Below are 16,913 nucleotides of genomic sequence, written 5' to 3' on the forward strand. Positions count from 1 at the left end.
CTCAGAGCATCACTAATGACTATGTCCTTGGAAGGCTCTGGAACAGCCCTTCATGTGCTCATGACTGAATACAGGATGCTCTAAGCCACGGAGGCCCCATCTCATAGATCTGGGTGATGGCGAGGCCAGTGCCAATCTGATTACAAGTATATTGATTAGTCTGACATTCCTCATTGACTCAGTTACTTCCTATCTGAAAATGACAACCGGCCAAGTCTTTTTGTTTCTTCTATTATCAAATGTAGGTGGTTCTTCATCATACCTTGTCAGAGAATTTATGAATTATGCATCTTCTAGTGGTTACCTTGGAATTGGGACAAATAGGAGCTGTAATATGGGGGATGACTTTCCTCAGTTCTCTCTATACCGCCTGAGCTGACATATCTAAAAGGAGATATACAGCATTAATCAAATAATTAATCAAAAAAATTAAAGAGCAAAAAAAAAACAAAAACAAAAACAAAAAAAAACCCATGGAGTTCCCATGGTGGTGCAGTGGAAATGAATCTGACTAGGAACCATGAGGTTGCGGGTTCGATCCCTGGCCTCACTCAGTGGGTTAAGGATCCGGCATTGCCGTGAGCTGTGGTGCAGTTCACAGACGTAGCTTGGATCTGGCGTGGCTGTGGCTGTGGTGTAGGCTGGCAGCTGTAGCTCTGATTAGACGCCTAGCCTGGGAACCTCCATATGCCACAGGTGTGGCCCTAAAAAGCAACAATAATAATAACAATGATAATAATCAATCAGACTTTCTTTAGTTGGCAATAGTCCAATTTGTCTGCCTACCAAGTAGGAGTATTTCGAACAGATGTAAGAAGGGCTTTTACTTTATCTCTTTTCCCCCTTACCCACCAATGCCCCCACCAAAACCTGTGTGTTTGTTTTTGATTTTGTGTTTTTATTTTGTTTGTTTTTGGCCTTGCGGCATGAACATTCCTAGCAGTCTCAGCTACACTTGCCATTCCTTACTTACCTTCCTGGTAAGTAATTGCTCACTGCTTAGTGCATGCCAGTCCTGCATGAAATTTTGACTCCTAGTTTTTATAGTAGAAAGGAAACTGTAATCACGGATGAAAAAACCTTGCATGAGGAGTTTTTATACGGGTTCTCCCATTCACTTATTTATGTCCCAGAGTTTGCTTTGAGAAAAAAAAAAATCATCTAAAAGAAATATTATCTCCTAACTAGAGAAAAGAAAAAATAAATGGAAGAGCAGTGACTCACATTCAGTTTACCAGCTGGCCGGACCACGGGGTCCCTGAAGACCCTCACCTGCTCCTCAAGCTGCGCAGGAGAGTGAATGCGTTCAGCAACTTCTTCAGCGGCCCCATCGTGGTGCACTGCAGGTAAGTGATCTCCACTCAAAGCACCAGGGCTATTCCAATCCTCATGGCTGGGCTGTTAGGGCCACCCTTCCCCTGGCAATTCCTACTTGCAGAAATAATCTAGGAGAAGAAACTGTTTTCTCTGCATCATCCTTGCTGGATTTTCCAGTCATTTTCCTGCCGCAGTCATGCCTCCAACCTTTTCATTTGTTTCATCAGTGCTGGCGTTGGACGCACAGGCACCTACATTGGGATTGATGCCATGCTGGAAGGCCTGGAGGCAGAGAACAAGGTGGATGTCTATGGCTATGTTGTCAAGCTGAGGCGACAGAGGTGCCTAATGGTTCAGGTGGAGGTATGTTCCAGCCTGCAGTCGCTATCCTCAGTTTTGGCTTCTTACTTAAGTCTTTGTGGTGGGAATAGTGATCATAAAGGAAGTCCAAATTCTTCTCAATCTCAAACTGAGGGTGAAAGTTGTTTTCTTTTAAGTTCCTAAAAACTAAAGCACCAATTGCAGGTGGAAACATTTTGCATGGGTTACTGAAAGTAGAAGATGAATGACTATTGGTTTTTGAACTAGATTTAAAGTTTTCAAATTGTGCATGTTATTTTGCATGCTGTGAACCAGTTTTTAATGTTCCTTTGTTTCAGTTCAGTCATCTGTAAAATGAAGATAATGATAGTATTTATGCTATAGCGTTAAGACACAACAAATAAAATCCAAGTAAAGCACTTAGATAAGTCCCTAGAACATGCACACAGTCAGTGATTGAAAGTGATGGTTATTATTGAAAATATCTGCACCTCACCCAGCAATTCCATGTGTGTGTATACCTTAGAGGAACATTTGCAAACAGGCACAACCAGAAATATGTTCAAGAATGTTCATTGCACTCAGCATCATTAGAATAACAAAAGATTGGAAAAACTTAAACTTATATCCATATGGGAATGGAGCAAACATAATGTGGACATGTGGACTCTTGGTGCGCACAGCTCTGCTGCAATTGAGAGGCATATGGAATAATCTGTAAAAATCTAGGTCCATAGCTCTCCATGTGGGCATATGCTCAGATGTAAACAGTAAATAGCCACCAGATGAAATGTATATGATACAGTGTATGCAATTGTTAAGAAAGGACACAAAATTACAATGTTTATAGATACATAGTTATTAGTATAGAAGGACAATAACAGATTGTTCATCAGAAAAAAAAGAATTACATTCCTGTGGAAAAATGAAATCCAGTGGAAAGATACAGTCAAACTCAGAGGGTTGAGATGGTGTTAAAGTGACTTCAACTTTATCAGAAATAAGTAATTTTATTTAAAAAACAGTGAATTCAAATATAAGGGTAAAGTGTTATTAAAACTGGATTTGGCATATTGTGCTGTTTAGAATAATTTTCTATTTTAAAAGACTTTAGAAAACTATTTTTAAACATATGTTCTGTGGAATATCAACTTGCTTTCTTTTCTCTCAGACAGAGTATGCAACATTATAGTTTTATATGTTAGTAATTTAACTTACTGACCCAATACTGGTCACAGAAGAAAGTAACAGATAAAGATTTTTAACTGATCAGAATAAGATACAAGCTATGCCTTACATGGTAAATGCCTATCTATTTACCAAGGTATATTTTTTTTCTTCTGGAAAAATAGTTTGAGATGGAATTTGCTGATATCCCAGAGAACTGTTGAGAGCCAACTTCCAGGTTATTTAAATATTACAGATATCAGGTTTGCTTTTCCATAAAATTGTGTCCATATGAGCAACATTATGGAAATGTATGATTTATTTAAATGTGATTTATAGGACTCTAAGTTATCAATGAATGAATTGCATTCTTCCTTGAAACTGTAGGCACAGTACATCTTGATCCATCAGGCCCTGGTGGAATATAATCAGTTTGGCGAAACAGAAGTGAGCTTGTCCGAGTTACACCCATACCTGTCCAACCTGAAGAAAAGAGACCCACCCAGTGAACCTTCTCCACTGGAGGCCGAATTCCAGGTAATAAGAGCAATAACAGCAGTACTGTTACAGATAACTGGAACTTCCCTTTTCCAGTGCTGGGCTGTGCACCTGACATAGCTCTTCTTGTATTTGGGTGATACCATAAAACGGAGCACATAGGAGGAAACAAAGGCACAGAGGGTTTTAGAAAAATGCCTGAAATCAGACAATTCTTACATAAGAGACTTAAGCAACCTGACTCGACAGCCAGCATTTTAACTGTTCCTGATTAAGCTGGTATAAAACAAAGTGTCAAAATAATAGTGGCCACAAAATGGGCCCGCCAAAGGCGAGGAAGCATCTCACCCCTGAAAACTACATCTGGTTTCGGTCTGTAGAGGAAATGATTAGAATAGTTTATGACTTCTTAGGAAAGGGAACCGGCTGGCATTGGTAGACAGAAACTAGTGGGTACATACAATACTAGTGTCCTAACCTATTTATTAGGCGATTGCTCTGAAAACTAACCGAGGATGTAGCTGACGATGATTTCAGAGCGGTTGGTGTAGCCAGCTCCAAATTGCTCGGGCATCCAAAAAAAATGCGTAGTGACTTTCCTCTTTCAGTTATAATTTTCGGTTTATGGGATCTTTCAGTAAATTACCACACTGGTCAATTCAGAGAGTTTCACAGCAAGACCAGGGACATGTTTTTAATCAGATGCAGAATCATTCAATGTTTTAGATCAGAGGGGGGCTGGAGTAGGGTTGGGGGTGGGTGGAGGGGAGCGTGAGCTAATCCCCAAGTAACACAATCCACCAGAAGACTGTACTGTGGTGGAGAAACCAGTGGGAGACCAGAATGGTCTTCAATGGGGTGGGGGGTGTTTTTATTCTTGCTCTTTTAGCCAATACATCAACCATATTTAATACACCAAGTCCACTGTACTATATACACACACACACACACTGTTGGAGACCCTTTGATGTAAGCATTCATACTGAAAGTCACTAAAAGAAAGGGTCAATTCTTGGGCTGAACAAACATGATCGAGTCTGTGCTCTGTGCTGTGTGCAGTTCTAAGCAAAGAGTCACAGTGACTTGAATGTGGATAAAGATAATCCAGAGCACAGGTGGTGACCATGGTTCTGATATAAACTGAAATTATTCCTTCTAAGCAGAAAGGGAGACGGGAAATGAGAGCAGAGATGTAGATGGGTTGGTGGATTAGTGACGGGAAATGGAGGCAGTTCATGCCTAATTGCCTTATCTTTCTCAAGAGAAGAGGAAGCAAGATTATCGGTTGAGAATTTAGGGGGATGGAAGTGAGTAGGGCAAGGAGGAGCTCATGTTTGAGGGAGAAAAAAGGAAAGAGTTATATCAAAGCAGAAAAGCCATTTCCCAGGCAAATGTTCTAGGGTTGCCAGAAATTATTGTTGGATCATTTGAAACTCATTGGTCATGAATTTAAAGGGAGTCAGTTGGTTGTTTTTTACTTGTTTGTTTGTTTTTGTTTCCTACAGGAACATTGGGACTAGAGGCTATGTATAGTTGGGTTAAATCCATTTAGGATTTTTAAATGTGAATAATTGAAAGTTGGGAGGCAGAGTTCCCATTGTGGCTCAGCAAAGAGAGTAGTAAAAACTGTATGTTGAAGGTTTTGATAGGATTGCAGATTGTTGGACTGGAAGTACTAGATTTTAAATGACGAGGGGGAACAGAGGTAGCATTCAATAGCAGGAATGGTTGAAATCCTAATTTTTAAGGTGATACAATATGTGCAATAAAAACTATAAAGTAAAGTATAGACTGAAGTATGTGGATGGCCAAAGAGAGGAGGGAAATTACAGGCAATGAAGAGGCTAAGAAACGAAGAGATGAGTGTTGGATAGCTAAATAGCGAGTAGAAGTGAGCAGAGTGACAAGAAAGAACAGGGTAGTCCAGGCAGAAAAGACACCTGCACGTCTGCCAGGACTGAAAGGACAGGTTGGCCCCTCCCGAGCTGGAGGGAGTAGGTTTGGCTGAAGGGCAGAGGGGCCCAGCAGGAGGGAAGGCTTCAGAGATGGTCAAGGACATATCCCAACAGCCTTTCTCTGATGGATGTTGGATCCTTCCTAACAAAGATGGAAAGCTGCCCAAAACCAGAGAGGGGTGTGCTCTGTTAGAAGAATTAGAGCAAGTGAAATGGAACATAAAAAGGCCAGCGAAGAAATGATGGATATTGTTCAAGTGAGAAATGAAAGTGGATTGGACTAAGCAGAAAAAGTGAAAAGCGGAAGAGAGCTTCACCAGCAGGGATGATAGGTCTTGCCAACTGATTAGCTATTGGGACAGAGAAGGAAAGATTCCAGAAGCCTCAAAGAAATTGATTATTGATTATTGATTATTCAACTCATGAGTCTAGTCTTCTGCAAATGCCTTACTTTGGAGAATTTACTTTGGATCATTTAAAATAATTTACCATTGCTTTTGCAATATGGAGAATCATCAACATCTGTATAGTGGTTTCAGCTTGTGGAAGAACAAACCACATTGTTTTGCTATCCAGCATTTCTTAACCAGGAAGCATATTCTGTTGTATAATTGTATATGTTCACATTTGCTACATCCAAATACTAGATACTTGAGCAATTAAAAAGAAATATGAAATTCTTTTCTTTAGGGAGCATCTTATTCTACAATAATAAACTAAGCCTGTACTTACATTTTTAAAGGAATTTTCCTCTTTTTTTTTTTTTTTTCTCATAGAGGCTTCCTTCATATAGGAGCTGGAGGACACAGCACATTGGAAATCAAGAAGAAAATAAGAGTAAAAACAGGAACTCTAAAGTGATTCCATGTATGCAGTTTATTTTCTTTCTTTTTTTTTTTCTATCAGACCAAGTGAAGTTCTCTATTGGAGTTGTTCAATGTGAAACACACAAAACCCATTTGGAAGCAAGTTTTCCACATTGGATTGACATGAGAGAATAGTTCTAGGCTATTGAAATTTTAGTTGTAGCAAATACATTGAACTCCAAACAGCTACAGTGAACTTTGGAAGCTAGGCTGTATTCAGTGTTTTTCTTCTACCAATTAGTTCAGAAATGTGTTGTCAGAAAGACATAACCTTTGAAGCTGGGAGGAAAAAGGCCAAGTCCTCTTTATGGGTTTTCTCATCTTCCATTTATTTCAAAATTACATTCTTATGTTCCTTTTATTAGGGAGGTTGAAAATAGGTGAAAGTATGCTATAAGCTATCCATCATCAAATTGAATAGATCAAAATATGCATCATTTTCAAGACCTGCATTTTGTTATTTACTCTATGGATAGGACCACGTCTGGTACAACTCAATTTTATTGAGTCGCATACACTAACATTAGCATGGAGAACATGTAACCCAAGCTAATAAACTGGAAAACCAAATAAATCATGTCAATGCATGGTTGACCTAGTTAATTTCTGAAGAGGCCCTTGTGAATATAGTATTGTGAATATAGTATTGATGGTGATGTAGCTTATCAGATCATTTGACCTGGTTATTATAAATCAAAGAAATTGAGAAACAGTGAGAAATTATGGGCTAAATACTTTTCTTGATGAAATTATAATTTATCCGAGATACCCACTTAAGCTTATTAATTTAATGTTAAGACATCCTTGAAAAATTAGATTTTTACCTGGTATGTATTTTATTAACATATATAAATATTTTAAACTTATCTACAGCTGACTGATGATATTCCATCAAAAATTAAAGTGTATGTTATCAATGACTGAGTAAATGGATGGAACGTTATGACATAGAGTTATGTCCTATGTGTTTTCCTGGACCTCTCGAGACCTTCTTATTAGACTTAAAAACGTAATTTGTTCATCCATAAAAATTGAATAGGATCTCATTCCACTTAGATCAATGCGTACATCATACAATGTCACTTCTAAATGACTTTCTAATTTCCACGTGACAACCAAGCAGAAATCTGAGCTCGTTAGAAGACTTACCACTGATTTCTTTTGTGTAGATGACTTTAACAGGGTGACCCTGAAACATGAGCTAGAAACAAGCAAGGAGAGTGAGCATGACTCAGATGAGTCTTCTGACGATGACAGTGACTCGGAGGAGACAACCAGATACATCAACGCATCTTTTGTGATGGTAGGTCCTCACACTGCCAAAACCCAGGTCTAACTCTAATAAAAAATACGTGTGTGTTATTATGGCTGTGCATTAAGTGATTTTATAAAGAATGATGAGCTTGACGTGACTAAGTACTGACTGACACAAAATTTTCCATTTATAATACTCTATCTGAACTCATTACAATACTTAGATGTTCAAACCTAACGAATCGAGTTCCTGCTGTGGCGCCATGGGATCATGGCTCTTTGAAATTCCAGCACACAAGTCTGATTCCTGGCCTGGCACAGTAGGTTTAAGGATTCGGCATTGCCACAGCTGTGGCCTAGGTTACAACAGTGGCTAGGCTCTGATCCCTGTCCTGGGAACTCCATATGCCACAAGTGCGGCCATAAAGGAAAAAAAAAAGTAAGTGGATGCAAAATAAAACGATGCTATTAGTTACAACTTATAACAAATATGACTATAATATAATTTTAAAAATAATAAAATTTGAGCAAAAACAAGTATTTGAAGATGTTCGTTCTGGACCCAGATATCCAGATGGTAAGCAAATCCAAATTTGCACATTTGTATAGGTAAAAACTTTTCATTCACATTAACTGAATATTTAAGTAAGTCTGTGTCACATACCTTTGTTTTATTTTAAAAAAATTTTATTAAAGTATACTTGATTTACCATGTTGTGCCAATTTCTGTTGTACAGAAAAGTGACTGAATCAAATATATATATATATATATATATATATTCCCTTTCTTATATTATCTCCCATCATGGTCTATCCCAAGGGATTGGATATAATTCCCCATGCTGTACAGCAGGAGTTCATTACCTTTGTTTTAAACACACTGAGAATTCAAACAAGAAACTTTGAGACATTCAGTGAATACACACTAAGCTAGATTTATTTCTTTTCCTGGCTTTCCTAAAACACACATTCATAGAATATTAGTTTAATTATGACATATTGTAAGAATATATAAGCACAAATTAGAGACATGACGAAGAGAACTTGCAATGCTTATGCACTTTATTTTTTACAATCACATCAAGCTTTTTGGAGAAAAAAGGTATTTTGGGAAGAAAAGAATTGTTAGTTTTCTAAAATAATATCTTCCACACATGATTTTACATTATTAGCTATGCATTATCATTTACTAAATAAATATCTTGCATACAGATACCACATGGTTTCTTGACTTAAAAATCTTAATGTTTTTATGCAACAGCATTGATATTTAATTGACTATGTTTCCAAATGGTTAAGAATCCACTATTCTCTCTTGTCAGCAGTAGTAACTGAGTCTCACTTTTTTTTTTTTTTAAAGAGTTACTGGAAACCAGAAGTGATGATTGCTGCTCAGGGGCCACTGAAAGAGACCATTGGTGACTTCTGGCAGATGATATTCCAAAGGAAAGTGAAAGTGATAGTTATGCTGTCTGAGCTGAAGAATGGGGACCAGGTACTTCTTTTTTTTTTATTTTATAATGATTTTTATTTTTTCCATTAAATACGGTTTACAGTGTTCTGTCCATTTTCTACTGTACAGCATGGTGACCCAGTCACACATACATACATACATTCTTTTTTCTCCCATTATCATGCTCCATCATAAGTGACTAGATATAGTTCCCAGGGCTATTCAGCAGGACCTCAGTACTTATCCATTCCAAAGGCAATAGTTTGCATCTATTAACCCCAAGGGGGAGAGAATGGGATGGATTGGGAATTTGAGACCAGGAACTTCTAAGACTCTTTTGTAAAGTCTTTCTGACACAAAGTCTGATTCAGCATTCTTGGATAACTTACTCGAAGGCTCTACCACAGGCTTTTTGATCCCCCTCCGGCATGCAATTCAGTTTGTTTATTCTTCCTGTTTCCCATCAGAGCCCCTGGCCTCCAAAGTTTTGCCTCCAGGCTCTGACCTTGCCCCTCGCTGCCAGCCCTGCCCACTGCTCACAGACCATTAAGGCACAGCCATCCCATGCCACCTGTGTTGAAAATAGCAAACAACAGCTAGATTTTCCTTTTTTTTTTTTTTTTTCAGGACTAAACATCTCAGTTTGAAATTTGAGGCCCTCAATAATGGGTCCCTCTTTATCTTTCCATTTTTCTCATTTTTTAAGGTTTTACATACTTTCCAGTAGGGACAAGTAGATTTGCTGACTGAATCTTAACACATCATTTGCTTTCTCATCACTGAGATTGGATTTTCTGATGTTCCATGCATCTAAATGTGGCCTCTCCTCCCATTTGGATCCTATTCTTCCAGAAAGATAAAACTCCAGAAAATTTACCTAAATCCTGTCTTCTTTATATTCATGTAATAGTTATTGCTATAAAATTCTATAATTGGAGGTGAACCCAAGCTCTGATTTGATCTTCTGCTCAATGTCTGTTACTTGTATTTGATCCTTTCCTTAATGCTTTAAATTATCAACATTTTCCTGGCAGTCAATCTTAACTTTTAGCACCTAACATATTATCTGCCATATGTGAATAAATATTCCTACAAGAATGCCATTATATATGCCTTCTTTCTCTCACTTTCCCTTGGTCTCCTCTTCCTGTGTATAGAAAGTAGATTTTTTTTTTTTTAGTTTTTATGATTTTCTTTCCTTCTTTCTTTCGTTCATTTTCTTTCTTTCATTTTCTTTCTTTCTTTCTTTCTTTCTTTCTTTCTTTCTTTCTTTCTTTCTTTCTTTCTTTCTTTCTTTCTTGTCCTCTTCTTCTTTTTCTCTTCCCCCTTTTCTCTTCTCTTTCTCTTTTCTTTCTTTTCTCTTTCTCCTTTTTCTTCTTCCCTCTTTCCTCATTTCCCCTTCTGTCCTTCTTTTTTTTTCTTCCTTTTCTCTTTTTCCTTTGTAATTTCGTCATTGTCCTTCCCTTTTCTTTACTTTCCTTTCCTTCTCTTAGTCTTTACTTTTCTTCCTTCTTCCTATTTGCTTGTTCCTTGCTCTTCTTTCTTCCTGTCCTGTCCTTCCTTTCTTCTTCTGTTCTTTCTTTCTTTCTTTCTTTCTTTCTTTCTTTCTTTCTTTCTTCTTTGTCTGTTTAGGTCCGCACCCGCAGCCTATGGAGGTTCCCAGGCTAGGGGTCTAATCGGAGCTGCAACGCCAGATCTGAGCCATGTCTGTGACCTCCACCACAGCTCCCAGCAACACCAGATCCTTAACCCACTGAGCAAGGCCAGGGATCGAACCCGCAACCTCATGGTTCCTAGTCAGATTCGATTCCACTATGCCTTGATAGGAACTCCTTTTTTCTTTTTTAAAAAGAGAAATATATGCTCATATTTCCAGCGTGGAATGCCAGCAATCTTTTCCTTCATCTAAATTCTAGAAGACGCCAGGGCATGAGATAGGAGAGCCAGCAGGAATGCGTAATGTTGTCGGCGACTCTGGGACTGTAGTGGGTGAAGAATGATTTGAGGAGGGAGGAGAGATTTTGTGATCCACCTGTCTTTCAACCTGACCCTTTCCTTAGATATTCAGTCAGCTGATGCAGACATGGATAGAGACAAAGCTCTGTCCTCAAAGGCCCTGGGGGGAGAGAGACCTAAGTTATTGCAGGGGTCACGGCCAATATCCATCCATTTTGAAGAGGAGATGCTGAGTGAATGGAAGGAAGAGAGGGATCCATCTCAGAACTTGACACCAGGGATGGGAGAGCTGTTCCTGCCATGTCCTGTCCAGCTATGTTATCCTGGGCTCCCCTGATCTGCACAGGGAAACCCCGTGTTGAATGGATGTCCCACACACTTCAAATAGATTTTAGGTTTTTTTTTTTTTTTTTTTATGGGCAGGGTTCAGTTTTAGAACATGACCTGTAACTTCAATTTAGTAGAACAGAGGGAAGAGAAGAAAGAGAAAGAGGACAGAGACAAAGACAGGGAGACAGGCTCTGAGTCCTTGAGAAGCCAGCAGAACCCTTGGGTGGAAGATGCTGAATCTTGTTCTTTCTTACCCAGGAGGACTGTGCTCAGTACTGGGAAGATGCAAAGCAAACGTATGGGGAAGTGGAAGTTCATATGAAAGACACCAACAAGTCTTCAGCCTATACCCTCCGTGCATTTGAACTGAGACATTCCAAGGTATGGCAACGATTCCGGGTGTGTGTATCTCTGGTCTAACTGATCCGGTCGAAAAAGTAATAGAAATTACTCTCTGAAAACAAAGCAACTCTCTGTATGAGGTTTTCAGAATACAGTTTTTAAACGATTTAAATGAACGTGACCATGAGGAAAGGGTGACGGATCTATGTATCCAGTGGGCTGAGCGTCACTGGTGCTAATGTTCCCTTCCCTTCTGATTTTAGAGGAAAGATCCTCGGACTGTGTATCAGTACCAATTTCACAACTGGAATGCGGAAGAGTTGCCTGCTGAACCCAAAGAATTAATCTTGATGATTCAGAATCTCAAACAGAAACTTCCCAAGAAGAATTCCATGGAAGGGAATAAATATCACAGAAATGTGCCTCTCCTCATCCACTGCAGGTGGGTAGGGTTTGATGAGACGTGTTAAGAATTAGCATCCCCCTGGACCTCTGGGTCCATACCTCCTGTTAAATTCCATTTCTCCTAGTAGATAAAATGCATGACCCCAGTGGAAGCCTCTTAGGAAGTTGGTCACTCTTACTTGTATGCTCCTACAGTGAAACTATCATAGAAATACAGTAGAAACAGGTGTATTTCAGTGCAATGATGTCAGGCTGTGAGTCCTTTAACACCAGGAAAATATCATCCCTGACTCCACAGCACCTAACATTGAACCTGGAATGCCACGTGTCCTGAGTGAATTAATGGATGCCTGGAAAGATGCATTGGCAGGTAGATGGACGTGGCATTTTATTTCTGCTCAAGTGCTTTGAGCTACTGTATTAGGTGTCCATGGGACCCAGGCCACGGAATGCTTTGCCTCGAATAAACATATCTTAGCTGAAATCTTAGTGCTTAGCAACTTCAATTTGAAACCCATCACTTGACTCTCTAAGAACTGACCCCAAGGGCAAAACTTTTTAATAATAGAATAATACTTTATTTTATCAAGTTCTGTTATGCAGACTCTTATCCTTCATCTGTGATAGATAGCCACCTTAAATAAGAGAGATTGGAATTAGGACACATGAAATAAAATGTTTACATAAAAATGTTAAAGTAAATTGGAGATGAAAAGTAATAACGTGAGAAATGTTCATCTAGTGAAGTGCTTTTGGAATTTTTGAGACACCTCATTATTATGGTTAGAATTGCATATCCTACAATCAAGCCCTTAGGCATATAACACTTTTTGGCATTTTCAAAGGTAAAATGTACATGGAAAGAGAACTGATGAAGGGAAGTTTTGGCTTTAAAACTATGTGTTTCTCAGCGTTCTCTTGTGGCTCAGTGGGTTAAGAATCTGGCTTTGTCACTGCAGCAGCTCAGGTCACTGCCATGGCTCAGGTTTCAATCCATGACCTGGGAACTTCCACCACGCTGTGGTGTGTGGCCAGAAAAGGAAAAACAAAAACAAAAATATAAACCTATGTGTTTCTTAGGGAATGGCTGAATACCTACTCTATGTTCCTTGGTTATATAGAATAAAGTTCTGCTAATCACAGTTTTTAAATGGAATTTTTATTTGAACGTAACATAGCTCTCGCAGTGTGGTCAATTTTGACTTGATTGTCCTCTTTTTAATGAGTTATTCTACTAGGTATCATTTTTCTATGGGTGCACAAGTGTAAACACTTATAAAAAGCACTGGAGAAGAAGAAGAGAGGGGAAAAAGCATGTGGTTTAGTAATTTACACACTATCAGGTTCGGTATTTCTGGATTCATCAGTTAACTAGCCATGCCTTTATCTTCCCTAAATATCAGTATCCTCATCTATAAAATTGGCATTATGATATTTGTCCCAACAACTTCAGATGTAAGTAAAATGTATTATAATCTACAAAGCACTAAACTGAAGAAAGTGTATTTTTAAAGCCTAAGACAAATGTTTTTTTGAACTAAAAGACTATTATATTCCCAAATTGAAAAAGTCTGTATAGAACATGCACTTAGCAGAAATATTTCGCTCTTAAGAGATTGGATTAAAATAATTATAGTAAACATGAAGTGAATAGTGTACTCTTGTCTCCCTCATTCAATTTTTATTCGAATATCACTTTCTCCATAAAATGTAGAATTTTCCCTTTTTAAATATTTTCTTCCTTTTATAGGGATGGATCTCAGCAAACAGGAATCTTTTGTGCTTTGTTAAATCTCTTGGAAAGTGCAGAAACAGAAGAAGTGATAGATGTTTTTCAAACAGTAAAATCTCTACGCAAAGCTCGGCCAGGAATGGTTCCTACACTTGTGAGTGGAGCTCCCCATTGCTTTTAACATGTTTTGCATTTTTATTTTGACAATTTTGTCTCCATCCTTCCCTCCCCTCTGCTCCGAGCCTCTCCTCTCCCTTCCTTCTCTTCTGTTTACTTTTCTCATCTCTTTTAAATTCACTTTTTGCAGGATAATACACATGGAATTGTTATCATGATAAGAGAATTTGAGGTTGCCAGCAATTTGTGGTCATGGTTCATGAGGAACATTTTAAAAAGTGCTTATGAATTCCCTAATTTTCCCCACCTTTAATCTTGCATCAATTTGCTGAATAGCAAACCACCCCAAAATTTAGTGACTAAAAAAAAGGCAGTATGTATTCAGGTACAATAGTCTGTTGTTTGGACCAGTTTAGTTGTGCTAATCATGGCTGGCTTAGCCAGCCTGGGCCAGGCTCACTCATGTGTGTCTGCTAGGGTTTGGCTTTTCCAAAAGGACCTGCACTGCCACTAGGCTGGCAGTTGGCTGGCATTTAGCTGTGGTAACAGGGATGCCCAGATCACATGTCTTTCCTCATCCAGAGTAGCTCAGATGTATTCAGGTAAAGGCAGCAGAACTTCAAGAGACAGAGCGAGACCCCTTGGGGCCAGGCTTGGGACTGGCATGTACCTTCCTCTGCATTTTATTACCCAAACAAAGTCACAAGGCCAGCTTCATTGTAGGCGTGGGGACGTAGATTTGTCCTCTGTCCAAAGGGCCTTCAAAGTCATCTTGCAAAGAGATGTGGATTCAGAGAGGATAATGCAGGTGTCATTGTCCTGATCAATCTAACGTGTGTTCGCTATAAGTGACAGCGACCACAGGTGATAGTCTGGGAATCAGTAACTTGTCACAACACAAAATTAGGTACTCACTCAAATAAGTGCAGCTTTTACTTGTGTATGACATTGAGCTTGCATGTATTGATGTTAAAAATACATTGAGAGCCCTCCTATGTGCTTCTGCCATTAAGACTTGCTGTTTAATGTGTGGAAGTGGCAGCTATTTATTAAGCAATGTAGTCAGTGAAATGATGGAGAAATTCTTATTCAGACATAAATAAGGGCCCTTAGTTTAAACCCAGGGGATCAGATTGGCTCCCTGAAGCAGGTGACTCCTGCTCTGATGCTAAATGATGCATAGGCATTAGCCAAGAGGATGGACACCAAAAGTGGCATCCTGTGCCAAGGTGTTAGAAGGAGACCCACCCCCCCACATGGCTCAAGGGGGCTGAATACCCATTTGGTGTGGCTACAAAGTACATTCTAAAGCGCACCCTGCAGTCAGTCCTCTAGAACTGTGCAAGGACAGTGAGCTATTCAACATGTTCTTTTCAGAGTTCCCCTGGTGGCACGGTGGGTTAAGGATCTGGTGTTGTCACCACAGTGGCTCGGTGGCTGCTGGGGATCAGGTTTGGTCCCTGGCCCTGGAACTTCCCCATACCATCAGTGTGGCTCAAATAGCATGTCTTATGAAAATACATAAGCATAGTACTCTGCTGCCCAGGTCTTCCACATTTAAATGATTAGGTCTTGCTAATTTTCATCTGATGTAAAAATAATCCCATAAACCTCTTTTATGTCATTGCTTTCTTTTCCTTTTATTAGGAGCAGTACCAATTCCTGTATGATGTCATTGCTAGCACCTACCCTGCTCAGAACGGACAAGTAAAGAAAAAGAACAATCAAGAAGATAAAATTGAGTTGGAGGATGAGGTGGGCAAAACAAAGCAGGATGCTAACTGTGTCAGTTCACCAAGTGCCCCAGACAAGGCCTCTGGTGGAGACACAGAGGATGAAGGCTCCAAACCCACCAGTGGCCCTGAAGGGCCAGAACATTCTGCCAATGGTCCAGCGAGTCCAGCTTTAACTCAAAGTGCATAGGAAAAGACATAGATGGGGCATCTCAATACCCCACATTGAATGTTATTTCTATTTTTCTAGAACTAGGCATGCAAAATAGAGATACAGTGGATTAAATAAGGGTATGGACCAATATCGTTGGAAAGTTTCTATTTTACAGCTGTAGAAAACTATTTAAGACAGTTTTCATGAAACATTTTGTACAATCGCATGCTTGTTTTAAATTGTATCCATCATTCAGCAAAAAGAAACTTCTTTGTATTCTTTGCATGCCTGTGTGTGGTGTGTGTGTGTGTGTGAGAGAGAGAGAGAGAGAGAGAGAAGAGAGAGAGAGAGAGAGAGAAAGGGAGAGAAGAGGGAAAGAAATAAAGATAGACAAAGAGACAGAAACAGATGGAGATTGTTTCAAGTAAATATCAATGCTCTTGAGAAACTGTCTTTTGGAGGTTTTTTTTTTTTGGAAGAAAAATGGACAACATTTTATACTGGAAGTATTAACTTAGCTTAAAGGATCTATTTTTTTAAATTTATCATAAATTGCGTGTGAGCTCTGTGTAAGAATAACATGTACATTTCTAGAATGACCTCAAGATGTCCTCCTTGTTCTATTCAAATATATCTCCCAGCTTACTGTTTTACTTCTAGAAATAGACATAAAAGTAGTGTGTGTGCATATAGTTACTACAAGACAGTTAACTAAATTAACATTTGGAAATCTTATGTTCCATATGTTAGCATTTAGTCCAAACTCTTTTCAAGCTTATTTAATCTAATTTAAAAATTTCAAGCAAGCCTATCTTGTTATCCTCATATGGTATTTGCAACATGGATTGGTCTCTGTACAATGTGAAATCCACCACGTGGTACTTTTGACCCCAAATTATATGTTTGTTACAATTGAACTTAAATAAACATCTTCAAACAAATGCAGTTTGTATTAAATCCTTAGGATAAAAATGGAGTCATGCAAATGTATTTGTGCTAAATATTTACCTATGAAACCTAATGTAGCTATTTTTATGGACTTTGACGAGACATTGAGAATTGCATGTGCCTATTTTTCGTGGTAAAGTTTATCCTTGATTTCCAATGACGTGCATTCAGTTTTTGAATTTCTCAAATGTTCAGATGGCTTTTTACCAGGAATTGATATCAATAACTACAATAAAATTCAATCATTTTCTTTTCTTATATAATATACTGTGTTACCTGTTCAAATATAAATTATGTATGCACATTTTGAAATGTAGGTTTATGCAGTTAATATTTGTAGAACAATTATTCAGGTCTCATTTTTT

The 16,913-nt window shown here is 38.7% G+C and overlaps 1 protein-coding gene across 10 annotated transcripts in view; it reads left to right on the forward strand.

Moving 5' to 3' along the window:
* Positions 1-16,541, forward strand: part of PTPRC (protein tyrosine phosphatase receptor type C) — a 118,849-nt gene extending 102,308 nt beyond the window's left edge. For 9 of the 10 annotated variants that reach the window (XM_047754886.1, XM_047754888.1, XM_047754889.1 and 6 more), the window contains 10 exons: positions 1,189-1,346; positions 1,545-1,680; positions 3,193-3,342; positions 6,035-6,125; positions 7,294-7,427; positions 8,739-8,873; positions 11,376-11,498; positions 11,723-11,901; positions 13,615-13,750; positions 15,361-16,541. In XM_047754886.1, coding sequence (XP_047610842.1) covers positions 1,189-1,346; positions 1,545-1,680; positions 3,193-3,342; positions 6,035-6,125; positions 7,294-7,427; positions 8,739-8,873; positions 11,376-11,498; positions 11,723-11,901; positions 13,615-13,750; positions 15,361-15,636 — 1,518 coding nt within the window. In that variant the 3' untranslated portion in view covers positions 15,637-16,541. Of the gene's footprint in view, positions 1-1,188; positions 1,347-1,544; positions 1,681-3,192; positions 3,343-6,034; positions 6,126-7,293; positions 7,428-7,602; positions 7,771-8,738; positions 8,874-11,375; positions 11,499-11,722; positions 11,902-13,614; positions 13,751-15,360 lie in introns of those variants that run through there. The other variant, XM_047754895.1, reaches the window with a different exon arrangement.
* The last annotated feature ends 372 nt before the right edge of the window (positions 16,542-16,913 follow it).

This window comes from Phacochoerus africanus, chromosome 12 (genome assembly GCF_016906955.1).
Source record: "Phacochoerus africanus isolate WHEZ1 chromosome 12, ROS_Pafr_v1, whole genome shotgun sequence".
Lineage (NCBI taxonomy): Eukaryota > Metazoa > Chordata > Mammalia > Artiodactyla > Suidae > Phacochoerus > Phacochoerus africanus.